A 12,011-nucleotide genomic window follows, 5' to 3' on the forward strand; every position below is an offset into this window, starting at 1 on the left:
AGGTCATTTTGGTTGACTTTAGTATTATTTCGATGTTAAATTACTGTTGGTTGTTTTCCAAACAACTTGAAACACTGAACCGAACCTTGTGAATTTTAGAGACAGCTCTCCATTACTGTACAATAAATACTACCTAATGTAAAAGTAAATCACCTCTTTTTACTCATAAATAGCCATGTTCATTGGTTTACTCTGTCACATGGTTTCAGATTATGGTGGCTGCGAATTTGTTTCCTAAGAGACCAAAAGCCTTAAGCACAGTGCCCGGTAATGACAAGAGGTCCCTCACCTTGTCACCACTCCATTTATGATGGTTTTAATTCACCTTTTTCTGTCTTGAAGCCAAATGGTTCTTTTTCCTTAGTGCTGTACATTCTCAGATATGCTGTTTGAACCTTAATAGCCCTTATCAATCCACATTCCAGCCACTCTAACCCCCTGTCTGCCCTCTAATAAACGCTGCTTAATTTGATACTTTCATACTTCATTTCATACCACAGGCCTTGCTGTGCGGTCTTCCTGTATTCCTGTCTCATTAAGAAAGAGTGAGAGGTGACGTGAATGAATAGAGATAGAGGAAAAATTATGAAGGCTGTTACAAAAGGAACTCACGTCACAGAAAAAAGACTGTGAAAAGCTAAATAATTAAATCGAAAACCCATTCATTTGCTTAGTGTTGATTATAAAACTAATTTGCTGAAGCATAATGCTGTGTTTGCTGTAAATATATCATTCTAATTACTATAAGCACAAACTTTGACTTTTCTTCTGTATTTATTATTGTAGATAATGTAAATGTAGATACTTCAAATCAGTTTAAGTTTGTGTGAATTAAGCCTTTAAAACCTTGTATTATTAAAGATATTCACATAAGAGAAAGATAGAGATAGAGATACTCTTCAAAATGAAGGCAACAGAAATATATAATAAGTTAATGTTTTTTCAGATTTTGATTTTAATATTGATCACATTTGTAATACTTCTGCGTCACAGTTTATCATCTTACATTGTAATGCTGTGTTTATTTGTAATCCTGAAGAATGAATGCAGATTTTGTAGAGCCACAATATGCCTTTTTTATGGAACGATATTAGTTTTCAGCTCCTGTTGCTTGACTGTCAAAATTGAAACTGTATTGCTTTAACCTTGTTATATATAAACTCCCTTCCCACAGCTGAGCTCTAACAAGCAAGAACATACGCAGCTAAATTTTAAAGGAGATTTCAAATTTCATAATGCATTTAGCTATACATTAAGTAGGCCATGCAGAATGTTAACTATGTATCTGAGTTGGCAAAAAAAATAATTTACTACTGTCATCCAACAATTTTCTCCTCAGAAATCAGATACTCCTGGATATTTAACGGCCGCCCCAATGTTGTTGTTGGAGACAACCGACGCTTTGTGTCCCAGAGGACTGGAAACTTGTATATTGCAAAAGTTGAGACGTCAGACGTGGGCAACTACACGTGTGTGGTAAGAAATGTGATGACCAACACGACCGTCTACAGTTCCCCAACTCCAGTGGTGCTGCGTCGGGACGGTGAGTAGCCTGGAGGAGCTGCTAACAGTGATGAATCAGTAGATTTGAGCATGACAGTGTTTGCTTTGCTGCCACTCAGAGACATAGCATTTGTGTATTCATAGTCTCTGAGCCGTGTTCAGCCAACTGTGTGTGTGTGTGTGTGTGTGTGTGTGTGTGTGTGTGTGTGTGTGTGTGTGTGTGTGTGTGTGTGTGTAAGAGAGAGAGAGAGAGAGGGAAGGAAGGAGAAAAAATTCGGCATTAAGAAATAAGGCTTCCACCCTCACTCACCCACATGCACACACACACACACACACACACACACACACACACACACACACACATATATACCCCGGGAGGCTCAACATCACCAGTCATTAGTGTCTGTTTAATATTCACCCAGGCAAGGTATATGAAGTAGGGCGGAGAGGTTTTGAATATTTTGAGTTAATGTGAATATTGAATATTTTTATCTATGAATATTTTGGCCGCAAGACCACTGCTGATCTCTTACTACTTTACTAATTCTTATTTCTTACTTTTCCTTGTGTTTGATCTACGTTCCCTGCTGAAAAGACCATTTTAGGCCAGCATAAATTTACATGATTTTCTAGTTGGTGCAAGTCGACCAGCTGAGCCAAAACCATCAGGATCTTTTTTACAAAAGCAGGTTGACTAAGAAAGTCTTGTTTGTTAAGCAATGTTAATGTTATCTAAAAATTACTACCAAAAATGTTAGTTGATGAAAGTTTTTAAAAATCTTTTTAATATAATTAATATATATATAATTTTTTTTAAATGTATATTTAGGAATTCACAGCTTACCTAATACAAGCACTGTTGTTATGTTATGTTATGTTATGTTATGTTATGTTATGTTATGTTATGTTATGTTATGTTATGTTATATATTATATGTTACATTGCGTTGCGTTATGTTACGTTAGATGCTGTGCCATGTTGGGTCATGTTGTGTTTTCTTAATGTTGACATTAGTGTAAACTAACATGTATTGTTGTGTACTAATATATTGAATATTTATTAACAAGTTGTATGTTGATTTTTTTTAATAGTCCAAAGAACTAAAACTAATGAATTCGACAAGTCATGACATGACTATGACTAAATAAAATAACCTGGTTAAAAGCCTAGTAGGCCTTGTAAGCATCCAGAACGTTATATATGCTGGTAAACAGCCATTGTCTTTTCAGCAGGGTTTCTTGGCAAGCTGCATGTGTTGTGAACTTGTTTATATGCCTTGTTTGCACATAAAGTGATGTGTGTATATACTGTAAATAGTATAATCATATTGAATTGAAGTGCATTGGTTTTGCCCTAAAAGCTTTATGCTTGTCCATCCTCATTTTCCAGCTGTGATGGGGGAGTATGAGCCAAAGATTGAAGTCCAGTTTGAAAAAATGCTCCACGTTGCCAAAGGATCATCCGTTCGACTGGAGTGTTTCGCTTTAGGAAAGTAGGTCTCTACTTCACTAACAGATGGACTCCCTGCCTCTAGAGGGTTGCTTTGCTAACTGGGGATTGCCACACTTGGCACATAGTACATCTTAGCAGTTTATTTAAGAGAAATGTCTCAGAAATATACAGGATCCTTTAATCTTAGTGAAGTAGTAGGAAACAGATGGAGGGAGGCAGCCATTATTTTAAAAACAGCTGCAGACTGTGATCCAGGGGTGGGACAGGGTTTTGGCCTTGGATTGTCCACAGGTAATGTGGATACTGGAGGGCTATCAAACAGAGAACAGATATGCTGCCAGGCTGTTCATTTTTAGATGTTATTTAGTTATTTATACATTTAAAAAAAAAACTACCATTCACATTTTTGGGGTCAGGAAGATTTTTAATGTTTTTGAATGTGTCTTATGCTCACCAAAGTTGCGTTTGTTTGATTAAAATACAGAAAAATAGTAATATTGTGAAACTATATTGTATTTTTTTGTATTTTAATGTGACCCTGGACCACAAAACCAGTCAGAAGTGTCAATTTTTCATAAATTAGTCTGAAAGCTGAATAAATTAGCTTTCCATTTATGTACAGTATGGTTTGTTAGGATAGGACAATATTTGGCCGAGATACAACTATTTGAAAATCTGGAATCTGGGGGTGCAAAAAACAAAATATTGAGAAAATCGCCTTTAAAGTTGTCTAAATGAAGTTCTTAGCCATTTTTATATATATTTACAGTAGGGAATTTACAAAATATATTAACTGAACATGATTTTTACTTAATATCCTAATGATTTTTGGCATAAAAAAAAGATTTTTGACCCATACAAATTCTTTTGGAAAAAAAAGAATTTTGACCCATACAAATATACCTGTGCTACTTATAACTGGTTTTGTGGTCCAGGGTTTGTCCCAGAGTTTTCAGCAGCCATTAGTTTAGTCTTCAATGCCACATGATCCTTCAGAAATTGTTTGTGATTTGGTGCTCAAGCAACAATTCTTTGTACTATCAGTTTTGAAAATATTATTTAATACTTTAATGGAAACTAGGATACTTTGATGAATAGAACGTTTAAAAGAACAGCATTTATTTGAATTAGAAAAAATTTGTAACAGTATAAATATCTTAAGTGCCACTTTTAATCAATTTAATGTGTCCTTGCTGAATAAAAATATTCTTTTTTTTCCTTTCAATTCTACTAAAACCAAACATTTGAATGGTGGTGTATTTAAATATTCATTTCATTAATGGCTGAAAAAATTAAATTACACAAAATGTTGATTAAACATTCATGTAAGTGACTGAAGGATATGTCAAAATTTCAAACTGTAATTGTGCAGAATGGATTGAGTAACATGTTGACTAACTAGTAAATCATTTTAAGCCTTCATAGATCTTTGCACAGTGTGATGCTAATATGGTCTCTTTTCTTGAATTTTCTCAGTCCAGTGCCTTCTATTTCCTGGAAGAGAGCAGACGGAAGCCCCTTCCCAGGAAAAATGAAGATAAATCACTCAAATGGTGTCCTGGAGATCCCGTATTTCCGTCCAGAGGATTCTGGGCTTTATGAATGTGTGGCTGAAAACTCCAAAGGACGTAGTATTGCAAAAGGACGTCTGGTATTTCAAAGTAAGGTCAAATACTGAAGTATACATAGCCAAATGGTCAAAAGACTGACTGGGTGATAATTAGCCCTTTTTGGAAATATTTAGACAACCTGGTCCAACAAATTGCGTGCAGAGTATTTTTCACAATGTTAAAAGACCTTTCTTTATCTCTCCTATCCATGCAGCGTTTTGTCGGCCATCGCGATTACCGCAGGAGAATCAATAAGAGAAATTTAAATTTTTAATGAGTCAGATAACGGATCACACAGCAACCTGTGGTAAATAATAAATAATGAAAGAATAGATTTTATTGTCAATTGTCAAGGCAAGACTAATTAGAATGGCTATAGCAGGAGTTGTTTAGTCTGCCTAGAGAGCCCACAATATATGCACTGCAACTGTGCTCTTCTACAAGACAGGAAGAATCATCTAGAATTAATGTGCACAGAGTAACCTCATTTTTCGGTGGTTTATAAAACACAATGCTTTCATCATTGTTGCAAAGCATTGCAAGGGAGAAAGTTCAGAGAGACAGCCGTTGTGTTAAAGCAGGATGCAGACCTCTGCATTTGTATTATAGTCGTTTATTGCTGTTCACACAGATGTGGAACACCTGCAGTGGTCACAGACTCTGTATGACGCAAACATGGCTATTGAGTCTGATCTTCACTGGGAGTGCAAGGCTAATGGGAAACCTCAACCTGTTTACCGATGGCTCAAGAATGGACAACCTTTGGTGTCTCAGGTGATAATACTAACCGCCAGAATAACACTCCTCAGTGCATTTTGCCTTTTTTTTTTTAAGTACCAAGAATTAAAGGGATAGTCCACGAAAAAATTTAAATTGACGTACTTTTGTGAATGCACATCAAAGAAAGAAAATGGAAGAGAAGAAATTGTTGAATAAAGTTATTTTTGTTTACTTTGTGCACAAAAAAGCTCTTGTAGCTTCATAAAATTACAGTTACACCATTGATGTCACGTGGACTATTTTAATGATGTCCTTACTACATTTCTAGGCCTTGAATGTGGTAGTTGCGCTACTGTCTATGCAGGGTCAGAAAGCTCTTGGATTTAATTAAAAATATCTTATTTTGTGTTCAGAAGATGAACAAAGGTCTTATATGTTTGGAGCAACAATTAATGACAGAATTTTCTTTTTTTGGGTGAACTATGCCTTTAAAAGATGCTGGTTGTGTGTTGGAGTGTATATGTTGAGAATGAGATATTATATATCTGGCTTATTAGTGGCACTTGCAATCTGTTTTGACATTTTTGTTTATGCTCAGGACAGAATTCGTGTTGATGGTGGCGGGTTAACCATCTCCACCATAAACCTGATGGATTCTGGGATGTATCAGTGTTTGGCAGAGAATGATAATGGAGTCATATATGCAAGTGCTGAGCTCAAAGTTGTGGGTAAGCATCTTTCCATTTTATTAAAGACCCAGTCTTGAACCAGAACCAGATTTTTTTAAATTGTGATTTTCAGATTTGGAAAAACCAAATTCCATCAAATTAATGGAATTTGGTATTGTATGAGCATAAGAACCTAGTTAAATACAGTCAAACTAAAATTTATCTTCAATATTTCTCACATTATCACAGTTTATCCGCTATGGTTTAGAAAATGGTTATAAATATGACAAGAACTCAAGAGTTAAACTGCGTCACAACAAATTCATTTTGATAATGTCAGAAAACTTTGATAGAAAGGTATGTAACAAAATATGGACAGGTCAAAGTGTCAAATAAAGTCTTTTTGGTCCCAAATTTTTATAATTTTTACTGGTAGTCTGCCAAATGATACATTTTTGGTTATAATATGTCACTGTTTACTTTATTTTGCTGTCCTCACTTACATTAATGAACTATTCTGCCCTCCAAAGGCAAAGCGCAGTAACTACACATTTGGTTAAAATTGAGTTAAGGCTTAAAATGGGCTTTGTGACAACTGTTTTGTCTTGTGGCAAAGTCTCCTTGTTCAATTTTGTCCCGTTTCAGAGAAACGAGAGTGTCAAAATTGCAGTAACTACAAAATCCAAACTAATACCATATATGGTGTAAAAACTTTAAAGGCATTTTTCTCAGTTTCACTGTTGGCGTAGTTACTGCACTTTGCCTTTGTAGGGCAGTATAGTGTCCTGCACCCACTAGTAAAATTATATCTGGTGTATGAATAATTTTTGGTGTGACTGTATATTTAATCAGGTTGATATATCTGAGAATACACATGGACAACCACCACAGAAATCTCAATAAAATAGAATTGATTTTGGTAGTTAAAGGATTAGTTAATAATTAGCAGATAATTTACTCACCCCCTTGTCATCCAAGATGTTCATGTCTTTCTTTCTTCAATCGTAAAGAAATTATGTTTTTTGAGGAAAACATTTTAGGAATGTTCTCTATATAGTGGACTTCTATGGTGCCCTCGAGTTTGAACTTCCAAAATGCAGTTTAAATGCAGCTTCAAATGCAGCTTATCTAGCGAAACAATCGTTGTTAATAAAAAAGACAATTTATATACTTTTTAACCACAAAAGCTTGTCTTGTGTAGCTCTGCATGAACTCTTTGCATTCCAATTCAAGACAGTTAAGGTATGACGAAAAACTCCCATCTCATGTTCTCCTCCAATTTAAAAATCGTGCTACATCGCATCAAATGACCTTCTTTGCACGTTCACTTTGTAAATATTGGGTTGGTACATTTGCAGCGATGTAGGATGAAGTTGGGGGAGAAAATGAGATGGGAGTTTTTTGACATACCCTAACTGTATTAAACCGGAGCAAACATAATAAAAACTATAATAATAACTAATAAAAACTACAATTTGAAGCTGCATTTAAACTGCATTTTGGAAGTTCAAACTCAGGGGCACCATAGAAGTCCACTATATGGAGAAAATTCTTGAAATGTTTTCCTTAAAAAACATAACTTCCTAACGACTGAAAAAAGAAAGACATTAACATCTTGGATGACAAAGGGGTGAGTAAATTATTTTACAATTTTTGTTTTGGAAGGGAACTAATCCTTTAAAGCATAAAATAAGCATGTATAAATGAAAAAAAATGTATGTTGAGAAAGAACAGTACAGAAGATGTCAATAGCACAGCATATAAACATTACGCTTACGCTAAGGCCGTTCAATTTCCATAACCACATCAGACAACTAGAAAAAATGTGCTTTGCTAAATATATACACTGTATTACATATTCATTATATTTTACTTATATCTTTAGTGTATAATGTATGTTTGAATACATCTGAAATGAAAACAAGCTTTTATTACAGCCACTATTTCAGTAACAAAGTGGAGTAGAAACATAATTATATAATAAAAAGTTGATATAAAAACTGCTTTATGTGTAATTGAATTGTTCATATGCAACTTAATGTTGATGATTGAATCAATGTGATTAATTATTCAACTTTATTTTCAGTTTCAGTATGAAAACTTTAATTTTAGCTTTGTGTTTTGATGGACGGTTACTAAAAAGTCATGAAAATGAATTGGTCAAATGGTGAAATATGTCAGATAAAATCACATATGTGAGCCAAACACCCCAAATCCCTTGTCTTTCAGCCTCTCCTCCAGACTTCTCAAAAAACCCAGTGAAGAAGACCACGCTGATCCAGAGAGGCGGGGAAGCTATCATCGAATGCCGGCCGCACGCATCCCCCAGAGCTTCGTACTCTTGGAGGAGAGGCAACGAGTTCCTGAAAGACACCAAGAGGTACGGGTCAGCAGACCGGTCGCTAATGAAAGGTGCGAAATGAGCCGCTTGCACTCCTGTCGTCCCCAGAGTCTTTGGGTTTGTTTGCACCGCAGTAGTGCAGGTTCAGGTGAAGTGTCTTAAGGCACGTTCACACAGAGTGCTTTTTTGCATCTATCTGGATGGTTTTTAATAATATAGTTACATTTATGCAATAATATTCTTTTTCCAGCAAGCAGTGTGAGCTATGTTTCTATTTATTTAATTTATGTACTGATAAATGCAGAGATTGGAACCTCTCCTTTCTCCAGAGTATATCTACAGTTGCCAAGCATTGTAGGATTTAATTTTTTAATTTTTGGTAGTGTTTGTAGGTCACTTTTATTCAGTGTTAAAAGTAAACCAGCATACACTACCGCTCAAAGGTTTGGGATCAGTAAGACTGCATTTATTTTTTTAAAAACAAGAGTAAAAACAATAATACTGCAAAATGTTATTACAATATAAACAGTTGGTTTTTATTTTAATATATGTAAAAAATATTATTTATTCCTGTGATGCAAAGCTGGCTTTTCATCAGCTGTTACTTCAGTCTTAAGTGTCAGAAATTATTATAACATGCTGATTTATTATTAGAATTATTAATGTTGCAAACAGTTGTGCTGCTAAATATTTTTTGGAACCTGTGATTCTAACCCTTTTTTTTCAGGATTCTTTGATAAACAAGTTAAAAAGAACAACATTTATTCAGAATATAAATCTTTTCTAACAATGTAAATCTATGCTTTCACTTTTTTATTTACCACATCCTTGGTGAATAAAAGTATTAAAAGTATTTTTTCTTTCAAAAAAAGAAAGAATACAAAATGTACTGACCCCAAGCTTTTGATCATTATTGTATATTGTTTGAAAAGATGTTTTATTTTAAATAAATGCTGTTCTTTTTAACTTTTTATTCATTAAAGAATCCTGAAAAAGTATCACAGGTTCCAAAAAATATTAAGCAACACAACTGTTTTCAGCACTGATAATAAATCAGTATATTAGAATGATTTCTGAAGGATCATGTGACACAGAAGACTGGAGTAATGATGCTGAAAAATTCAGCTTTGATCACAGAAATAAATTCTGAATAGATATTTACTGTATATTAAAACAGAAGAATGAGGTTTTACATTGTAATAATATTTCACAATATAACATTTTTTTCTGTATTTTTGTTCAAATAAACGTAGCCTTGATGAGCATTAGAAATTTATTTAAAATACTAAAAAAATCTTACTGATCCCAAACTTTTGAGTGGCAATGTAAAATGATTTTTATACATATTTTAAAATACAGTAAACTGTAATATTGTGTAAAGAAATAGACTTCAAAGGTGATTTTAATATGCTGATTTGGTGCTTATCAGTATTTCTTCTATTATTATCATTATTATTATTAATGTTGAAAACAGTTCTACTCTTTAGTAATTTTGTTTTAACAGCACAACACAACAGCCTTTATTAAATGCAATAATAGGACAAAACACAGGAGAATAGGGGGAAAATATTGTAGAACAGCATTTTTTAATGTTTTAATTGTCACTTTTGCTCAAATAAATTAATTCTTGCTAAATAGAAGTATTGATTGTTTTCCCAAATAAATAAATAAATGCTGTTTTTGTACTTTTTTTGTGCTGTTAAAACAAAATAAAATAATTACTTTTTACCAATTTTGTTTTTTTACCTCAAAGCTTACAGACATGGACGAAACTCCAAATTTTAATTTCCTGGCATTTTAAAATCAAAGTCAGAATAATGGTGACAAATGGAAAGAAATTTAAGTGCTTAAAAGGAATCCAGTTGTGCTCAATTACATGTTGCAGCTAAAACTATCAGCTGTGAGAGGGCAAAAATAATGCTAAATTAATGTTACTTCCCATAAAAAATAACAATGTAACATGAATGCATTTTCAGCTTCCTGTTTCCTACTTACTTTCCCTCAGAAGTCATTATTTGCACAGCATCAGCCCACAACCTTGTGATATTTCTCTATATTTTTATTCAAACATAATTGCTTTTTTTTGTCCATTCTGAACACAAGTTACTAAGGCACAGATGTTGCACATTCAAAACCAACAACATCCTTCCTGATGGTACTTTTCACACAAGAGTGAGTGCCTAGTGGAACACTAATTAATACACCCCTGGTTCTGCCTCTTTCCTGTGGGGTTTCAATGGGACAGAATCGTTCTAGCATGGCCATGTCAGAACAGGTGGCAGGAGGGACGAGTGTATGATCTCCAGTAATGGATGGGGATGGAGTGATAACCAATGGGATCTCGCTCTGTGCACTGTGGTCCATCTGGACCTGGGAGAGAACACACATGCCATGACTCACTGATGCTGCCTAGGGTCTCCGTGGAGTGATGTGATTATTGGATGAGGGAGAGGGGGAGCAATGGAAAGGGAGAGAGGGAGTGGAAGTTAAAGCGAACGGAGGAAATGAGACAAGAAGTGCAAGACTGTGTATCAGATACTGTCTATCAGAGGGTCAGGGTAAGCCTTGGTGTGTCTGAAATGAAGTGCTAAAGTACTTCTAACTCTGTGCCGTACAGTATGTGCTGCATGCCGCATACCGTTGTTTTTTAAGTGTATGCTAACTATGGAATATGCTGGAAAGATTTCAGTAAACACTAAGTGCATGCTTAATTCAGCAAGGGGCATCCAGTTATCATTTTGCGGTTATTTTCAGGTTTTAGCTTTTGGACAGTCACTGCGTTGTGTTATACTTTATTGCACATTGTGCATACTTTTTACTGCTGATCTGAAGGGTCTTTCAGAAAATTCTGGTCCCACAAATTCTTTGGTTTTTAAGCATTTTTGTGTATTCAAACCCTTTCCAACAATGCCTGTATGATTTTGAGATCCATCTTTTCACACTGAGGACAACTAAGGGACTCATATGCAACTATTACAGAAGGTTCAAATGCTCACTGATGCTTCAGAAGGAAACACAATGCATTAAGAGCCAGGGGGGTGAAAACTTTTGAATTTGAAGATCAGGGTAAATTTAACGTATTTTGTCTTGTGGGAAACATGCAGGTATCTTCTGTAGCCTTAGAAGGGCAGTACTAAATGAAAAAACTCTATGATATTTAGGCGAAATAAGAAAAAATGTACACATCTTCATTCTGTTCAAAAGTTTACACCCCCGGCTCTTAATGCATCGTGTTTCCTTCTGAAGCATCAGTAAGCGAACTTCTGTAATAGTTGCATATGAGTCTCTCAGTTGTCCTCGGTGTGAAAAGATGGATCTCAAAATCATACAGTCATTGTTGGAAAGGGTTCAAATACACAAAAATGCTGAATAACCAAAGAATTTGTGGGAGCTGAAGGACTTTTCTGAAGAACAGCAGGCAGTTTAACTGTTCAGGACAAACAAGAGACTCACTGTGCACACTGCATTGTGGGATATATTATTGTGTTTTGTGCATATACTGTTGTTAGAATAACTGTTGTTTAAAAAAATAGTACCCCTTTTGAAGCAATATGGATAAACAAACAGCACATGTTTAATTCAGCAAGTGCCACCTTTTGTTATTTTGGAAAATTTTGCAGTTATTTTGAGTAGAAATATCTTGTATTTTATATATGGTGTACTTCACCCAAAAATAAATGAAATCATCATTTACTCACCCTAAAGTTATTCCAAATC

General features: G+C 34.7%; 1 protein-coding gene across 1 annotated transcript in view; it reads left to right on the plus strand.

The window, feature by feature from the left end:
- Nucleotides 1–12,011, plus strand: part of cntn6 (contactin 6) — a 120,166-nt gene that overhangs the window by 79,183 nt on the left and 28,972 nt on the right. The window contains exons 6-11 of the mRNA XM_073851635.1: nucleotides 1,340–1,543; nucleotides 2,893–2,995; nucleotides 4,432–4,616; nucleotides 5,197–5,339; nucleotides 5,884–6,013; nucleotides 8,183–8,333. Coding sequence (XP_073707736.1) covers nucleotides 1,340–1,543; nucleotides 2,893–2,995; nucleotides 4,432–4,616; nucleotides 5,197–5,339; nucleotides 5,884–6,013; nucleotides 8,183–8,333 — 916 coding nt within the window. The remainder of the gene's footprint in view (nucleotides 1–1,339; nucleotides 1,544–2,892; nucleotides 2,996–4,431; nucleotides 4,617–5,196; nucleotides 5,340–5,883; nucleotides 6,014–8,182; nucleotides 8,334–12,011) is intronic.

The sequence above is a fragment of the Garra rufa genome, chromosome 12 (assembly GCF_049309525.1).
Source record: "Garra rufa chromosome 12, GarRuf1.0, whole genome shotgun sequence".
In the NCBI taxonomy this organism is placed as follows: Eukaryota; Metazoa; Chordata; class Actinopteri; order Cypriniformes; family Cyprinidae; genus Garra; species Garra rufa.